This window comes from Micromesistius poutassou (assembly GCF_964030765.1).
Source record: "Micromesistius poutassou genome assembly, chromosome: 5".
Classification (NCBI taxonomy): domain Eukaryota; kingdom Metazoa; phylum Chordata; class Actinopteri; order Gadiformes; family Gadidae; genus Micromesistius; species Micromesistius poutassou.
Window position 1 is genome coordinate 17,942,865 of NC_140275.1, and position 19,194 is coordinate 17,962,058.

The 19,194-nt window shown below is 43.9% G+C and overlaps 1 protein-coding gene across 1 annotated transcript in view; it reads right to left on the reverse strand.

Annotated features, from left to right (window-relative positions):
* Positions 1 to 1,181: 1,181 nt before the first annotated feature.
* nos1 (nitric oxide synthase 1 (neuronal)) overlaps positions 1,182 to 19,194 on the reverse strand; it is a gene marked incomplete at both ends in the record, with an annotated part of 32,052 nt that continues 14,039 nt past the window's right edge. The window contains 19 exons of the mRNA XM_084468197.1: positions 1,182 to 1,304; positions 2,015 to 2,209; positions 2,927 to 3,075; positions 3,666 to 3,787; positions 4,049 to 4,136; positions 6,267 to 6,477; positions 8,373 to 8,542; positions 9,124 to 9,317; positions 9,569 to 9,647; positions 9,834 to 9,972; positions 10,486 to 10,660; positions 12,661 to 12,777; positions 13,431 to 13,489; positions 14,005 to 14,109; positions 15,406 to 15,550; positions 16,336 to 16,421; positions 16,787 to 16,981; positions 17,133 to 17,234; positions 17,875 to 18,049. Of these exons, the coding sequence (XP_084324323.1) occupies positions 1,182 to 1,304; positions 2,015 to 2,209; positions 2,927 to 3,075; positions 3,666 to 3,787; positions 4,049 to 4,136; positions 6,267 to 6,477; positions 8,373 to 8,542; positions 9,124 to 9,317; positions 9,569 to 9,647; positions 9,834 to 9,972; positions 10,486 to 10,660; positions 12,661 to 12,777; positions 13,431 to 13,489; positions 14,005 to 14,109; positions 15,406 to 15,550; positions 16,336 to 16,421; positions 16,787 to 16,981; positions 17,133 to 17,234; positions 17,875 to 18,049 (2,629 nt within the window). The remainder of the gene's footprint in view (positions 1,305 to 2,014; positions 2,210 to 2,926; positions 3,076 to 3,665; positions 3,788 to 4,048; positions 4,137 to 6,266; positions 6,478 to 8,372; positions 8,543 to 9,123; positions 9,318 to 9,568; positions 9,648 to 9,833; positions 9,973 to 10,485; positions 10,661 to 12,660; positions 12,778 to 13,430; positions 13,490 to 14,004; positions 14,110 to 15,405; positions 15,551 to 16,335; positions 16,422 to 16,786; positions 16,982 to 17,132; positions 17,235 to 17,874; positions 18,050 to 19,194) is intronic.

Here is a 19,194-nt window from a genome sequence, read left to right on the forward strand (position 1 = left end):
TATTCCTTGTGCCTGAGTTGCTAAGCAACCATTTCAGCTCTCATTTGTGTTTACTTTGTCCTTCGATACATCGTTGCAGTCCTGCTCTCTCTCTCTCTGTCCCTCCCGTCCCTCCCTCCTTCCTTCCCTCCTTCCCTCCCTCCCTCCCTCCCTCCCTCCCTCTCTCCCTCCTTCCCTCCGTTACTCCATCTCCCCATCTCTCTCTCTCTCTCTCTCTCTCTCTCTCTCTCTCTCTCCTTCTCACTCTTGCGCTCCCTCTCCAAAGCGATTTTCTCAATCCAGTGCCCCTTGCAATGAAACTCTAATAAAAGCTTGTGGCTTCAACATTAAAGAACACATAAGTACATTATATTTCTCGACTATATTTTCATCTTGCTCATGCATTCATAATGAGGCAGGTTATTACACTGGGTGCACACATAAAATAAATTGAAAGGAACCATTTCAAATTATTGGAAGTACCACCAACGTAGAAGAAAAAAAAATCTATTTTCAAAAAAAAAATATTTCCAACTTGCTACAGACAAGAGCCCAACCAGAAAATAACATGTAATCTGATATATCAAAATAATCAAAAAGAAAAGGGAAATCATTTTGTACAGTATAAAAATTGGCACAGTATTCTTGAAGCAGCACTGCTGCTGCTTTCTCCAGACTCATTGACGTCAGAGCTTCTTTCACCACCACCCTACGAGCAGAAGACCCTAGGAGAGAGAGAGTGAGTGAGAGAGAGAATGGGGGAGGAAGACAAAGAGAGATGCAGGGAGAGGGGGAAGGGGAGAGAGAGAGAGAGAGAGAGAGAGAGGGAGAGGGAGAGGGATAGAGAGAGAGAGAGAGAGAGAGAGAGAGAGAGAGAGAGAAAACAGAAAGATTTAGAGGCAGAGAAATAAACATGTTAAAGGACCTGTCATCTTACAACATTCCAAAATTCAAGAGACAATGAACCTATCAACATCCGGTTGCACCTTAATGAGTTAGCACTGTTGTGGCTCCTTTCGTAAGCTGGAATGCATACTAATGTGTCCAATGGTAAGAAAGACGGCTTCACTCTAATCCTGTTAGTCAGGGATCCCTTTATCAACAGTTTCTATGGTGCGTGCTCCATGCTTCCATCTGAATCCACCTCTGCTTATGCGTTTTGGTCTCTAAGCTTTAGACAGCGTTTTGCCCTGAAAGGCCACTCACTCGTCCGGATCTTTCTTGCTCTCCTCGATGAAGGCGATGGACTCAGAGCGAAGCCGGTTGGTGACCTCGTAGGTACGCAGTGTGACCCCGAAAATATCCTCATGGTAGCGATTCTCGTCCTGATAGAGAGGGCGAGAGAGAGAGAGAGAGAGAGGGCATTGAAGAGAGGGAGAGAGAGAGAGCAGGCATGAAAGAGAGAGAGTGAGAGAGGGCAAGAAAGAGAGTGAGAGAGGGAGAGAGAGATGGCATGGAAGAGAGCGAGAGAGAAAGAGATGACAGAGAGCGAGAAAGAGAGAGAGAGAGAGAGAGAAATAGAGAGAGGAAAGGCAAGCAATTGTATTATTTAGTTGGATTTTTGCAGTACATGAAGAATACTGTCGACCAGTTCATATTATTTAAATTACCTACATGAGCTGATTAGTTTAATTGCATAAAGGATACTGAAATGTATCATATTTTTTGTTAAATTCATTCATTCAAAGTCATTCTTCCTACCTACTACTAGTGGTTTTACATTTCAATAATTGTATTCTTTGCTTCATTCTTACTACCATAAAAATGTTGTTATTTTGCGTGACACAAGCATCCAAAGAGATGCGGGTGAGGGGATATTGAAATCAAGGATTGAGGTAAATAATCACAGTTTGAGTTTAAAGTGGAGGGATGTTTCTGTCCGGCGGGTGTCGTGTGTATGTGCAGTTGTGTGCGTGTGTTTGTGCATGTTTATACATATATATATATACATATAAACACGCACATGTGTGTGTCTGTTAGTGTGTGTGTGTCTGTTAGTGTATGTGTGTGTGTGTGTGTGTGTGTGCGCATTTACTCTGAGCTTGCTGATGAAGAAGCCTGCGTCCTCGTGGCTCATGTCTCCCTGCAGTTTGACGATGTGCTGGATGGTCTTCAGGACGTCCCCGGCCATGGTCACATCCCCGCACACGTAAATGTGTCCTCCCTCCTCCTTCAGGGACTGGTACACCGTCTCTGCTAGCTGCTCCCGCAACACGTCTTGGACATACTTCTACCATGTGGGAGGAGATGTAGAGAGAGGGAGGGAGGAAGAGAGGGAGGAAGAGAGAAAGAGAGAGAAAGAAAGAGAGAGGGCGAGGGAGAGAGAAGTCACGAAAGGGAGAGAGAGAAGTCGCGAGAGAAAGAGAGAGAGAGAGAGAGAGAGAGAGAGAGAGAGAGAGAGAGAGAGAGAGAGAGAGAGAGAAAGGCAGCGACAAATGGTGAGAGAAAAGAACATGAGGGAAAATCAGCCAAATGCAGAAAATCTTCAACTGAATGTTCTTGTGTCCTCCACCTGTCCATGCAGGATGAAGAATAACAGGTGCACTAAGAAAAGCAAATATAAATACTCTAAAGAGTTTACCAGCCTGTCCTTGAGAAAGAAAGCCCAAAGATATATCTAGTACAGAATACCAACATTACCACTGCTACACAGTATGCACTATGCTACTGCTGACACTGCTCATACAGCTGAGTAACAACACAAAAAACACAAGACTAGATGAACCTGCAGATTTGATTTTCATCAAACCTATCCTTTGAAATGGAGGTGAATGAAATGCTAACCGTGAGCTACAGGTCTTATTCACCCATAGTGGCCAGCTTGGTTCCATCTTGGCTCTAAACACCGGCAGGCTGATGGAACGGAATGAATACCGAAAAAAATGAGAGCCAAGATGTCCGCCAGGGGAATAAGGCCGCCTTGTGAGTCTGGCGGTGACGGCAGTACCTTTGGTTTTCCGGGCTCTCTGGAGTAAGCCGTGTAGAGCTCTTTGAACACTTCCTTGTTCTTGGCCTGGATGGTCTCCTCCTTATAGATGTGGTCCATCTGGGACTGCCGGCAGCCAAACACCAGGACCAAGGAGCCAGACTCAATGCCTGGGGGGAGGAGGACGGAGGGGGAGGTCTTAAACAGCACCCTTAAGGCGTGAACACGCTATGATACGGGGTCAATGTGTGATGATAGCGCTGGACGCTAGGTTGGGACGGACGGGAGTACAGCACTTTCACAATCCTTTAGGTATTGAGGTTTACAATTTAAGGAAACCATAGGCGTTTCAACATGAGGCAAAGCTGTGATCTGATTGGACCGGCTCTGAGTGGTCAGCGTCAACTGGGGTCAAAGTTAAAATAGTTTGAACTTTGAGAACTTTGATACGTCCAGGGTAGCCCCGATGCTAGGCTGGGCTTCAACGCTTGTATACATCGATAACGCTGGCAACACCAGCGTCGAAAGGTCATCTAGGGTTCACAGCTCTAGTGTACTGATATATATATATATATATATATATATATATATATATATATATATACTTCCATTAATACTTTAATGAATGCTCTTTCTATCTTCCCCCCAAACCCTTAGGATATTGTGTGCATTTGTCGTCATCGATGCCCCCTCCTTTTTACACCACCCGTTATCTTTCCTTTTTTTTTTCATCTCTCCTCTCCTTTTATCGACAACTAACCTTTGTTTTCGATGTCGTACTGTCTCTGTTGCCAGAAGCTTCTGAACGGTGCGATGCCGGTCCCTGGACCCACCAGGATACAGGGGACTCTGTGGTCCTTGGGCAGCTGGAACAATGGAGCGCTGGGAGGCAACATATCCAACAGGCACATTCAGTGATCCCATGGTTTTAAAATGCTCAGCAATTTGAATCTACTTCAGATCAAATTAGTTATTAATGAAAAGAAAGAATTCTGTTCATTATCTCCTGATTAATAATAAATAACAATATTAACGACGACCACTGCATTATGAAATTCAACATAAATAGCAAATTCTGACATTGTTGTCATGAATAAAAAGTGAATGAATAATGAATCAGGAAGAGATGTGTTGGGGATTTACCCTCGTACAAAACACGGCACCATCTCGCCCTCCTCTATCCTGTTGAGCCAAGAAGAGCACACGCCGTGGTGGATCGGCCCCTCTCCATCTGAAAGTGACATTTACAGAGTAAGCACTCTCCCCATCCCTTCTCATACTTCTCATAGCCCACCGGTATCACATCAACCCAGCACCCATCACACGATACACAAGGGCTAGGAGTTCAGTTTGTGCTCGGAGAATCGTTATTGAACAATTACATAAACAATCGCCGTAGTACCCTCATGCAAATACACACACACCCAAACACCCTTGAATGTAAGTGCACTAAAACATATTACATTTAAGAGAAAGCGAGGGCGTGAGAGAGCGCGAGAGGGAGAAGGAGAGAGGGAGAGCGAGAGCGAGATGGAGAGCGAGAGAGAGAGAGAGAGAGAGAGAAAGAGAGAGAGAGAGAGAGAGAGAGAGAGAGAGAGATAAGAGCTGTTAAATCAGCAGTGTAGTGTTGCCTTGCGATTTTGGATCCAAACTGAAGGTTTGATCCTCTAAGACGCTGAAATCACACAAAGTCCCTTCTCTTATGTTGGCAGCTGCTCCTCATATCACTCAAATTATCACTCCACTGCCAGAAATTTCTTAAGGCTGATTGATTCCAATCATGCTAAAAGCAGATAAACACTGTGGTCGAATTAATGTAGGCAGTGTATGGGCTGGTTGCTAACAGTAGCCATAGCAAGCATGTGCTCTACTTGGTTGTAGCTTTTGGTAGAGCAGAAGGTCAGAGATGGTAGTTGTACCAGAACAACTACCAACTATACGTAAACAAAGAAAAGATGAATGATAAACCATGTACTCTTTGGGGAAACACTTTATAGCAAGAATGGCTTGTGGTCTGAGGAAATCGGTAAAGTTAACTGTTGTGCTGGTGAGGAAAACACGTTTCAACCACGCTACTTATGTTCCTCATTGCTATTAACTTAGCTCAGCAGATTAAAAATAATAACTATGTATTAAATACTCCACTGGCATTTTAATGTGGGTTTATTGCAATTATAGCAGCGTTTGAAGTAGCCTGTGAAGTGACTGGTTTGTCAAGATAACGTTCAACTCAGACTCTCTGTGCAGCTCCATAAAGACTTGCACAGCAGTGTGTTTTCAGAGGCTTCATAGGTTTCATCCTTAATCTTAAAACTTGCACACCAAGAGGGTCACCTTGAAAACTATTACACTCAACAATAGGAATTTATAATGTATGCTGTGTTAAACTGCAGTAGAAAACAAGGCAGAGGAAGACATTCTAATAAACATTAGTCACCTAGCAACTATCTAGACTCTTAGGGGAAATCATGACAACTCATTCTATAATTTTTAATACTACATTGCATTTCTCCAGTCTGGTAGCATTTAAAATATCCACTGAGTTGTCATGGTTTCCCTGAAGATTCTGAAGGTATTTCCACCCAACAAACCAACATGGCCGCTAGGTGGACAAGGTCTGGTGGCTGTCGACTGTGCTTACGGAGCATACACCTCCAGGGCAGCGATGAATAATGATTATAGTGGTAGAGCGGGAAATGCAGCATGAACTTCCATAAAGAACCACCCTCTGCTCCTCAACAGTATGAATTGCTTTATTTTCCTGTTCTACCCACAATTCAAAGGTTTGAGTGTACCATAACCTACTGTTACATAACACATATAACATAACTCCCCCCGCAAAACAGCTCATCGCTTTCAGGTAGCTTTGCACTACGCACACTTGAGCCAGGAAATTAGGCCAGGATGTTTCCCTACTCAAATATTTGATTTAAACTCTGTGTAGGCATAGGGTAGGCATAGTATCATTTGTTTATTTCAGTGCCAGCAATCTGATGAACCAGCAAACGACCTAACAGACCGATAGTCAAGGCCATCTAACATCGTTCTTTTAGTCCACTTATCCACTTATTTTCCCATTCCAAAAGCTTCCACTGCTTTTTTGTTAGGTAGAATCAATCAAACAAGGACTTTTGGATCAGAAGTTCTGCTTGTTGGATCAGAAGTTCTGCTATAACCTAGTAGGACTGTTGGATCAGAAATTCTGCTATAATGTAATAGGACTGTTGGATCAGAGGTTCTGCTATAACATATTTGGACTGCTCAATCCTGCTTGAAGGGGAAAAAAAAATCTTTTAAGTCCCTAAAAATCTTTCAGTGCACCCCCATCTCCACAGAGTCCTCCCCCTATCTGGACTCTAACCTCGGGGTCGGTAAGAGACAACGGCCACGGTGAGGTGGATCTCCCCTGGATGGACGTCCGGGGAGGAGCTGATGGAGTAGTAGCGTGGTTGGAGCAGTGGCAGCTGAGTGAGCAGCAGGGTGGAAGGCATCTGAATGGAGGGGAACTCCTCCAGCACCTCCACCAGGGTTGGGTTGTTGAACCACTTCCACTCCTCGTACTCCTGCAAGCCCTGTGGGGGGAGAAGGAGGAGGAAGAGGAGGAGGTGGTGATGGTGAAGGAGAAGGAGGAGGTGGTGTTGTGAGTGGTGGAGCAGGTGGTGGAGGAGGGTGGTGGAGAAGAAGGGGAGGAGGCGGAAGAGGAGCAAGAGGTGGAGGATGAGATGGTGGAGGAGGAGGAAGGATGAGGAGAAGGAGAGAATGGCTTGTGAATGTTGTTAGACTACAGCAGTGTTTCTAAACTTGTTTTGTGACTTTCCACCACAGCACCCACACAGCCCCATCCGTTCTTCAATGAGACAACTAGATATGAGTTGTTTAATATTGTGCTATTACTTATCCATAATTAAGCATATTCATTAACCCCTAATTCATTAATTCATAATTCATTAATATTGTAGTGGGCTTGGCCTTGGCGTTAACTACTAGTTTGTTCCAGTCTTTGAATGTGCAGAATCAGATTTTATCAGCTTATTGTCCACAGGTTTAATCTTTGAATAAGCCGATTTTATCGATTCTTATACTTTCCATTAATTTTGCTCTAGTAGACACAACGCAGAGCACAAGATTGGAAGACGTGATAGAAGAAGGAACACACTTGACATTTGTTTTGCTCCAATGGAAACTTTTCCCTGACTACTTGTTACTTAAATAAAGTAGTCCTTGCAACCATTTAAAGTAGAGCATTGGAGATGAACAAGCCAACAGATTCACCAAGCTTTATCTATGCACTTTATCTATTTTTGATTTATTTTTGCTTCTACTGAGCCAAGATGTAAGTTGCACTTGTTCCCAGGTGTGCAAGAAGTGACGCGACATAAGCGCCGCTGATTTATCCTTTTTTACGGACTACGTATATTCTGGTATCCCAGAGCAATTTGAAAAGAGCCAGCTACTGTATGGAGGTAGATTTGTGTGTTTATTATGCAATCAAACAGAATAGGTTTGAGAGCAAAACTTTCCACACTGCAGTCAAAAAATAGATTTGAGAGCAAAACTATCGACACTGCAATCAAAAAATGTTTTATTGCAAGTAAAATAAATGTGAAAAAAAAGTATAAAAAATGTATTAATGGGAATCCAAAAGTTTTGTTTGCAAATCCAAAAGTTTTGCTTGTGAATCCAAAAGTTTTGCTTGCGAATCCAAAAGTTTTGCTTGCTGTTGAGCTGAATCTCGTGGGCGGGACCTACGCCGAAAGATGTAAGACACGTCTCTATTGGCCAGTCTCGATCAGAGTGACAGCTTGGCAACATCCAAGACGTGTCTTACATCTTTCGCCCAAAAACAGCGCAATCTGCTCTCCTGTGTCTACTGTCCTTAACATCCTCAGCCTTGATTTGCCGTTGGCTGTGTGACGAGAGGATAGATGGAGCATGAGCATGACTCAACACCTGGCCTCAGCCAGCCATTTCCACACATTGAGAAAAACTCAGAGTGATCTGTGGGTGGCGCGGGGAACGGCCGTAGGTTACAGCGATCAAGGGCTTTCACTGGGTGCCGACTCACCGCTGCCTCGCGCTTGTTTTGTAGCAGTGCAAAGTTCACCAAATGGGCTTTTAGAGCGAGGGAAATATCTCCAGCATTTCGTAGGCAGATATAATAGATTCACTATTCAAAAGACATCAGAGGAGCACAAAAAACATATGACAGATTTCAGCAGCCAGTTAACAAAGCAACAAAACTGAAAATGAAAAGTCGCTGCTCATATTTATTCTATGTGGGCTGCACTCAACACATTATTCCTGAACTTGTAATCATATCAGTGCTGCTGGCAACGGCAGCCACCAGGTAAGAGGAAGCTAAACAAAAAGTGACGCACAGAAAAACAAAAAGTGACGAGACGCAAAACAAAAAGCTTTGAAGAGTTCGGCTAAATCCGCGCTAATGCCATTCGTTGGCTTTGTTTACCTTACTGAGGACCTCCAGTTTGTTCCTCTGCTTCTCATTGGTTGCCAGTGCGGCAAACTGCTGCAGCAGCACAGGGCTGGGCGGCGTGGTGATGTCCAGGAAGTACTGGAAGACCTGGGAGATGGTGCATGGTGGGATGCGGTTCTCATCGGTCCAGTTACTAATCACACCTGGAGAGACAGAACCACCCAGTTACTGGTGAGAGAGAGAGAGAGTGGCTTACTGGCAGAGAGAGAGAGAGAGAGAGAGAGAGAGAGAGAGAGAGAGAGAGAGAGAGAGAGAGAGAGAGAGAGAGAGAGAGAGAGAGAGAGAGAGAGAGAGAACAAGGAGAGAGGGGGAGAGAAAGATAGGGAAAGAGTAAGAGATAGAAAGAGAGAGAGTGCGGCTTTCTGCCAGGAGAGAGCGAGAGAACTCATTCAGGTCATATCAGGCCTCTAGCTATACAGGCCTTCTCCACCATCCACTTAACACATGTGGTTTTGTCTAATCATATCTGTATATGGTTGATGGAGATGTATCTACTATCACACTGCCAGACAGACAGCCAAACAGTGAGACAGGTAGACAGGCAGACAGACAGACAGACAGACAGCCAGCCAGCAAGACAGAAAGACAAACAGACAGATGGACAGATGGAAAGATGGACAGAGAGACAGATAGATGAATGACATAATGAATACAATGTATTCATTAATTCATTCATTCATTATTTTATGTGTAAAACAAGTGACATGGCCCTCATGACACCCACCTAATGCGGTGTTCCTCTCCTCCAGAAACTCCACCCGGACAATCTGATTGACGGGCGGCGCGTCCTCCAGCTTGTCTATGAGAGACATCACCAGGTCCTCGTGGTTCCCAGGGAAGATGCCCAAGTGATCGCCAGGTCTGTACCCCAGGTTGTCATGGTTATTCGTGTGGAGCCGCACGAAGATGGTGGAGCGACTAGGAGAGAGAACGACACTGACATTTATTTTCAGCTGTCAATAGATTTTTGTGCACCGCTACATACAACAAACAACAAAGGACAAAGACGTCCAGTCTGAGGCGACGAGTAATGAGCTCAACGATCTAGGAGAGTTCACCAGGGATCACATCATCTTCCACTTAAAAGGAAAGTTCATTTTAATGGATAATTCACCTCAAATGGAAGAGTTTCAAATGGAAAATGGTTTTCTCGTAGAAAACATACTTACTTTGACTTAGACGTCTGTAGATTTTGGGATTCTATCATCTTTGCCCCATAGACCTTCTTCTTGTGAACGCTTTGCAATGCTGTTTGACCACAAAAACAAAAGCATACAACAAAAGTCTTCAATAGAATGCACTGTATGCATGTTTCCATCACTTATGTAGCTCATTTTGTTTACCATTATATCATGGGAAAAGGCCTACATGTTTTCCAGTTATTCATGTTTCTGAGCACAAAGCTTAATGTCCAACCCTCAACAGTAAACGAACCGTCGGTGAGGGTGGGGGCCTCGGCCGTGTAGGTCAGCCTGAACTTGCTTTTCTTCCAGCTGCGGTCGTTGCTGATCAACGAGTGGTTGGCCTTCTCGATGTTCACATCATCCCCGACGCAGAACACATCACACGCGGCCTTCACACACCCACACACACAAACACACACAACAGGAACAAGGTAATGATGAAGAGTGGAAGAAGAATAACCAATGGGAGGGGAGACTTTACACCTCCTGTGACTCCTCGTCCTTCTGGCAAGAGGAATGCTTAAAAAACTTTAACAAGTGCTTAAAATAAAAGTGTATTTCCTATGTCAAACTAGGCCCATCTATTACCAGTTACAGGTACCACAAATAAACACCTGTCCGAGTAATGGAATATAAACAGTGTGGATTGTAAAAATATTTTAATCGTATTAGGTTTAATGCAAACAATTATGTGATGAATCACATTTAACAGCCACCAATATAATCCAATTAATAATGGGCCCAATAAAGACCATCTTGGCCCAGGTTCTTAAGGCCTGTGCTTTGGGAGACCAACCTTAAAGACCTTCTTGGTTATGGTTCTGACGGCCTCAGCCTTGGTATAGCAACCTTAAAGACCTTCTTGGCCAAGAATCTGAAGGCCTGTGCTTCGGGAGACCAACCTTAAAGACCTTCTTGGCCCAGGTTCTGAAGGACTCCTCTTGGCCACAGAGCTCGTCACCCTCCCCCATGCGGAGGATGCGTTCGCCCCCCAGCTCTTCGAACAGCGTGTCCACGGCGTGGGCAAAGGCACAGAAGTGAGGATAGGCCCGCGAGCCAAGGCCAAACACAGAAAACCTAGAGAGATGCAAAGCCATGGGGAGGACAGAGAGGCAAGTGATACAGCTTCGTAGGGACTCTGGGTTCTTTTTTGCACTTGCGGCGAAAATACACAAACACACAAACACACTCACTCTCGCCTACACCCACACTCATACAGAAAGAGAGAGAAAGGGATCAAGATCGGGTAAAGAAATGGAAAGAGTTGCAATGGACACTTTATCATTAAGATCTTTGACCAGATTGCTTCAAAGGTTTGAAGCGATCATTGGTCATCCATGATTTGTGTTGTTTGTTAATCTGTTGAAAGATTGAATGCTTTTGATCTGTGGCAGAGCAAGTATGAGTAGATAGACTTGGTTTGCATTTAGAAATGTCAATTTATCCTGTATAAATCATATATATCATTCCTTATATCATATTTAATTATACGTATATAAAGAGGAATTATATATTTTTGATATATTATTCAGAACTTGTGTGAACTTGGATATGCAATATATATATAAAAAAGTATATATATATATGTATATTTTATGGCTTTATATTTTTTATTAGAATTTTTTTTAACCAAAAGCAAGCATGAAATAAAAAGAAGACTTTTCTTGATATATTTGTCCCCCTCGTACCATTTCATCTCATCATACCATTTCATCTCATCATACCATGTGACCCCGTCGTACCATGTGACCACCACCTATATATTAATGTAAGACCTCTGACCTGCATGCACGCATTTTCCATTTAGCTCTGCAACATGGGAGAGATTATTATTTATTACATTGAGGAAAGAACAAAATACATTCAATATGTAATGCAATCTGTATTGAATTGTGCGTTGAATTGTGCGTAATGCAGAATATTTTGTGGAAAAGGTGCTATTGATATTTAAATTGCCATCTGTTAATCACTTGAAGATTAACTCCTATATCTAAATGGGTTCAATCCATAACAATCTCAGATTTGATGTATGATGACATAACATCTAACATGGTTAGAATGTGAAGTTCCTTGTCTGAGAAGGCCACGCTCTGAGGTTAAACCTTCTAGGGTAACCGCTCCACAGCACAAGACAAGGCTGTCAACAACTCTCTGATAAGGAGCCCTAAGTAGATCTGAGGGCATCGCCGCCAGATGACTTCACAGGCTCTTTTCAGCTGCCATAGCAACCAGGTTTAGCTGCCTTCAAGAGCCAAGAGCTGCAACGCTATTACGCTCATCTCAATATTAACTGCTAAATAATCAGAAACTTGATTTGGGTAGTGCTTCGTGAAAACCAAGTTTTGCTTTTATATTGACAGGAAAAGTAAAAAAAAGCTAAGAAAGGAAATGTATTGTAAAATATGAAGAAGAAAAGAATATCTGGAAGAAAAACTAAATTACAAGCACTTTTCAAAAGGGATTTGAAAGATGCTACTGAGAGCATTGTCTTGTCTCATCAGGAGCCCTGATTGCAGAAAGCAGAGTTCCGACAGTAACGACAGCAGCGACACTTTGTGTATGATTGTCTGTTCTTGCCTGTTCCCAACTTTTGTATTGTTCATTGTCTGCTGTTAATGATTGTTTGTTTGTTGTGAATTGTCAGTTACTGTGTAGCAATTGGACTTAAAGCCCTCTGGGATTGTGTATGAAGTTAGAACTTAAAAGTTCTCTCTTCGTTTTAACGCCTGGTTTTGGAAACGGGAGAAAGGCAACAGTCTTCCTCTTCTCCACACTTACATTTATATTTAAATTTGGGGCAGCTGTGTCACATCACAGTTCCAGCCACATGAGAGCTGAGGGTCAATGTTGGCGTCCTTTCAAACCTACCAACGTTCATCACCACCTCGAGGCTGTTGCTACGCCAACAGCAACCACCACATATTCCGCAATACACGCACACACACATACAACTACACAGGACAGTTTGTTCCTGGCACATGGTGCGATGCGTTTCAGAAAGGTTTTGATCAGATGACAGTTCAGCTCAACTGTATACGCAGCACACAGAGTGGGCTGGTGTGTTTGTATCAAGCTACCTGACATTGGCGAAAGGTCCAGTGCTCTCAAAGTTGACCCTTGCCTCTGGCTCGTCGCTGGAGGACTTGCGCGTGTCTGAGTAAGAGGACACACTGTTGAAGCGGACCTTGTAGCTCCTGTGGGAACAGAGACACAGCCGATGGATAATGAGTACTGCATGAAACGATCGTCATCAAAGCATTAACCTTGAGAAGTGAAATGGGCCCTGTCTGTCCAGGGCATGATTAAAAAACTCAGATGGTGCTGTTAAGTAAAAGTAATGTAAAGTTGTATTACTACTCTGTAGTTCCAAAGTATGGTGCCAATTGAAACTAACATGGCACCCATACAGGGGTAACACATGGCACCTATACAGGTGTTAGTCAATAGACCTAAGTCCTGCCTCCGAGGCTCCGGTTCCCTCGGTTAAATGTCTATGGGAAATAACATGGGGTTTTTGAATGATCGCACATAACAAACTCTGTAGGTGGCGAAGAAGTAAAAGCTGCGTCACGTTTTGAACTACACAATTGGGAGAGTCGTGACGTCCGAAGTCTGCGCAGATCTGTGTTAGCATAATGCATCTTCATAATGGTTAACTACTTTAACGGCACCGACAATCCAAAACTTCAGTGGAAACTAGATGGAAAAAGTGTGTAATGCAGCTGTTACTTCTTCGCCACCTACAGAGTTTATTAGGCTATTTGACTGAGGGAACCGGGAGCCTCAGAGGCGGGACTTATTCTTCAAAGGTCTGTAGGTAATGGAGAAGCAGAGAGAGTAAACTCACTTCCTGTCCTCTGTGCTCGACGTCGGGTGACGTGTCTCCATCAAGGCTGCCCCAAATTTCTGCAATGAACCAAGAGACCGAGGTGACGCCTGGGTGCTCTGTGTCAGGGCGGTGTCAGCGGAGTGACAGGTGTCGTGCAGGGTGAAACGCACTCCCAAGGCTTCGTGAGCACAAAGTCATTTGGGTTACAGCGTTCGATTTGCAATCAAGGGGCTGCTGGGCGTCTGAGCCCCCCACTGTGCATCTCACCGGGTTTCCAGACTTCTCATCTCACGACGGGATTCGTGAGCAGGATATAACATACGTTATGTTTATAAAGTAGAGACAGCGTATGCACTATATTACATACACTATGTTTATAAAGTAGAGACAGCATATGCACTATATTACATACACTATGTTTATAAAGTAGAGACAGCATATGCACTATATAACATACCCTATATTTATAAAGTAAGGACTGTGTATACAGTTTATAACATACCCTGTATTTATAAAATAAGGACTGTGTATACCATTTATAACATACCCTATATTTATAAAATAAGAACTGTGTATACAGCATGTAACAAACCTCTCCATTTTCAGGTGGATCTCCATTGCCAAATGTGCTGGTCACCACCAGAACCAGAGTCTCATGTTCAAGATCCACGACGTCGTACTCGTCCAAAGCCATGACCTGAAGGGGAAACACTGTTCATTACCTTTGAATGTCATCGTCCCCCCCCCTCGGACAGTATTTATTGGAGACATTACACACCCGCTCCTGGGCAGAGTGTGGCCTGTGCTGCCTGTAACTCATTGAAAGTTGAGCATGAAAACAAAAAGCACATCTGCTTTCATCACTGAGGACATCACTGAGGACCTGAGGATGTATAAATATAGATGTATCTATATCTTTGTACACATGTACAAATCCGTGACTCACTTTCCAACTGACATATGAAGCAAATCAACGCTGTGACAAAAATGATTGATTCACCCTCGGACCACCCACTAACCCACTAATCCACACCTCACACACACACACACACGCACACATTAATCTCCTGTTGAATAGATCACATGTAGAAGATGAGATGCGTCCTCAGGCAAATCCCCAAATGATTGATAGCTCCATGCATTCACTTCTCTGTGTATTTTTTTGTTTCACTGGTTTATTTTATGCAACACATTTACAGTACGGAGCATCTCAAGAAACAACAGCTCTACGCTCAGCTACCCTCCATCATAGAGCTGACCCACAGCATTAACAGATCAACAGAGAGAGAGAGAGAGAGAGAGAGAGAGAGAGAGAGAGAGAGAGAGAGAGAGAGAGAGAGAGAGAAAGAAAGAGAGAGAGAGAGAGAGAGAGAGAGAGAGAGAGAGAGAGAGATAAAGAGAGACAGAGAGGGAGAGACACGAATAGAAAATAAATAAGTGTCAAAAGACACATGCTTCTCTTACTCATGCTTATTTCCACCTTGCGTGGATATGCGTGCACGCTGCTTGGTTTGCAAGGGTGAAAGAGAAGGGAGAGATAGAGACGTATACGAAAGACGCAGGGAAGAGAGGATCCTGAAGCCACTGTGATGAACTTGTGCTGAGGTCAGCACCAACCACACCAACACAACAGTTTTTTCTTGCTTCTTTTAAATGCAGCAAAGTAAAGGCAAACTTTTTGCCTGTTTCCGGCCTCTGAATTCCCGTCCACTATTAGAAAGATATTGGCTTTTCAAGGGTCTGGTGCCACCATATATTTTAAATCAACATGTTGTAGGGATGAACAAGATCATGGAGAAGAACTCCCTTTGTTAACATGTTGAGTCCTGTAGCAAAAAAAAAAAGATTCTCCCCTTACGGATATTTTAAGTCTATGGATTCTGCTATCGTAGCTGTTTAAAAAAAAAAAACATCCAGAAATATCACTGAGTAATCTCTCAGAATAACGTCTTCATAACAATTTCAGCATGATAATCTAGCTAGTCATTCTTACCTTGGCATCAAATGCATGCTTGAAGATCTCACAGAGCGTCTTAGCATAGTCGTGGGATTTGCCCGTCTCTGTGGCAAACAAAATGGTGGCTTTGACCCGCTTGGCCATGGCTTGACCCATCAGCTTGGCAGAGAACTTCACCGCCCTGGAAAAGATAGAGATGGAGAGAGACAGAGAGAGAGAGAGAGAGAGAGAGATAGAGACAGAGAGACAATGAGAATGATAGAGAAATATAGAGAGAGGGGGAGAAAGAGAGACAGAGAGATGATGCATGAAAGTAAAGAAAAAAAAAGAATTGGGAACACTGATTTAATCACACAAAGTAAATTACTTGAAGTTGCATATCATGGACCAATAACCGCCCCTATCAAAGTCCCTCGGGGAAGACAGAGAGCGGCCTTAAAACAGCTGATGCGGGAGATCCTCCCAGAAGACAACGTGTATCTTGTCAAAGCACCAGATGGATGTAATTGTGATTACAACGCTTGTCATAATGTCTTCTTCTGGAGGCAATCACATTAAACATCACAAAACATACGCGCACACTCACGCACACACACACAAGCACACACACCCATGCACGCCCACACAAAGAACTTGTGATTACTCTGCGAGGGGTTGATTGGTTGAATTACATCCCTGAGTTCACACATGCAGCCTTCGCCTTGTTTCTCATTCACTTGTTTGCGCGGAACTGATCCTCTATTTGCCTGTGTGTTGGCATGTCAACGTCCAACCGTGTCCTCACATCGATGATCGCTCAAATGGCGCGTGTGACCTTTATGCCGTGGTTATCAACCACAAGATGGCAATTACACAGACAACAGTGCTCCTAGCTTGTTCATCTGCCTTTTTGCTGCCATTATGTATTATTTATTTTATTGTTGTGGTTGCTGGAGCTTGTGACTTATGACCTGAGGGTGTACTCACTTTGCAAGCTTCTTGAATCCGATGGCTCTCTTCTTTGTGGGCGTGCCATTGACTCCCTTCCATACGTGGTTGTTCCATGGATCAGCCTGTCAGATAACATGGTCACATAATAAATATCACCATGTTTTTTTCATTAGGTCGCCTTTATCAGTTTGCTTGTGTTTGACTTGTGATTCTCACAAAAGAGCACATAGAGAAGATCAAATCCCATCTTCCATCCGTTCATTTTCAGGGAAGCCTCATAAATAGTATACTTTTGGTTTATAAAATGGAAGTAAGAGTAGAGATTGTTTCTGTCCTAAGACCCCAGCTAGGTACTACTAGGTTCTGAAGGCAGGATCAACGTTCAACTGATCTGACGGACCACGGCTCAGCTCTGCGCGTCCATCACTTTCATCGTCCCCCCTAGACGCATGTTCCCCACCGCACAGGGCTTCTTGAGGCCGCTCACCTGGTACTCGAAGGAGGGGGTGAGGCGGTAGTTGAGCATCTCCTGATGGAAGACGGGCGTGATGCTCCCGGACATGGGGGGGACGATCCACACCCAGTCGCCCGGGCAGCCTCCCCGCACGCGGAACTCGTTCTCCATGTGCTTCATGAAGGACTCGGTGGCCGAGTGGTGGTCCACGATCGTCACCTTGGCCGACTAGAGAACACAAAGTGTAGTTTACGTTTTTACACCACTCACATCCCATTTACGTCATATCAATTACTCGACATGGATGAGGGTTGTTCTACTTTGCAGCATCTGCCGATGCCTCAAAGTCCCTTTCAAGAGGAACAGCTGGGCAGCCCACCTGGAAGCTGTAGAGAACTGCAATGTTTATCTCCACCATCGCCTGGTCCTTCCACAAGGACGATGTCTTCCTGGTGTCCAAGCACATCATGTTCGCCACCTCCTGCCATAGACAGAATCATAATAATAATCATAAACCGTCACTAGGTTTTTTCATTATCAGAGAAGAACACTGAAATCGACTCGAGACGACAAGCAAACAATCCTATTTTCCTAATTCAGAAGGCCCCTTAATTGCTATCAATTTAGTGTCTTATTCTTGTACTGGAAACAGTTTGATAGAGGGATAGCTGCCAGAAAAAAAGACCTGATGTAAACATTATGTAGGGTTAAGGCTGACTTTCTCAAGAAGCAGCTTATAGCTATTGTAGGCATAGCTTCCTCATCCATATTCCTAACTGCTGTGGTCAGAATCAGGATCAGTCTGGATTAGTCTGACAAACGTCTAAAAGTGTCATTTTATAACTAATAACGGTGTTGCATCATAAGTGGCTGAGTGTGGGAGAGCTTTTCAACATAACACTCCAACGCTCTGGCACTATAGTTTGGATGTGGTAACACAACATTCAAGGCAGAAACATTGGTTTGAAAGACCAGGTTGAACTGCAGCCTGCTTATTTGGAAACCACGGATGGTCATTCACTCTTTTCCTAGATCTGGGTGGGTTTTGGCTCGCATCCATCCGTCTATGGTCTGCATCCACCAGCCCCCACACTGGGGTGTAGCGGGCAGCCACACATTACCTCCATGATGTTGTAGCGAGAGCTGTCGCAGAAGTCTCTCACTCCGATCTCCGTGCCCATGTACCAGCCGCTGAAGGGGCAGCCGCTGAACTCCAGGCCCCCGATCTCCATCAGCATGTTGGACACCGCGGGGAGGGTGTACCACTTCAGGCCCAGATCCTTAAACCAGTCAAACCTTGGCAAACACAGGCACACACACGTGCACACAGACAAACACACACACACACACACACACACACACACACACACACACACACACACACACACACACACACACACACAATATATGAGTCTCTTTCAGCAGGGTGTTTGAGCAGGGATTGTGTGTACAGAGCTTATCCAGATCATGTAGCTAATACAGAAAACACCAGAATACAGCGAACACAGAAACCAGTTGAGTGTTCTGCATAGAGAGACTAAACGGAAGTCTGTGACACACGTTTAAGAAGCTTTGTTAGTAATAAAGAAAAGGAAATCCCTAGGGTGAAGTAATTAATTTGTGAAGAAATAATTGTGTGTCATTCCAGGTTTTCTATTCAAGTGCTGGTGACAAGTCGAGTGTAAAATAAGATAAGCCCCTGGAGGGACCGTGGTGAAAAACATTTTTGTTTTTGAATATATTATACATATATATATATATATCCAGAGTGTGATTATTACATAATTTCACATAATAGATTTTAAGCTTAATCTGACAAATACAAATATTTTCTAAACAGCAACACAGGGCAAAGATTCTAGATGGTTTCCATTACGCCAAACTAATCGAAGCCCTTCAGGGAAATGGACTATGTTGCTTCTCTGTATATTGCAGCAAGGACCGGACTGAGACCCACGCTATGATGAAACGCTGGCAGTGTCCACAGAATGTGTTAAGTTGGCACTGGGGCTGAGGAGCAGCTGATGCAGTGTAAGAAAGAGTGATAGTAGTGTTGGAAGCCAGTCAGAAATAGTCAGTGTGTGTGTGTGTGTGTGTGTGTGTGTGTGTGTGTGTGTGTGTGTGTGCGTGTGTGTGTGTGTGTGTGTGCTGTGGTGTGGTGTTTTTGTCTGTCTCTCTGTGTTTGAATATGTGGGGAGGTATGTGTGTGTATGTGCACGTAAGCCTTTGTATAGGTGATTATGTGTGAGTGAAAGCTACCGCTTAGTGTATTGTCTGAGGAGGCGTTCTCTACTCTGATCACAGGTTCAATTCGCTACATACATCACAAAAGGCAGAGGGAGAAAATGGCGGGAAGGAGGAGCTAACTCCCTTCGCACAACAAAGTGTTGGCATGGCAACACAACAAAATAAGAGATCAGCGGTATCATTTTGGTAACATA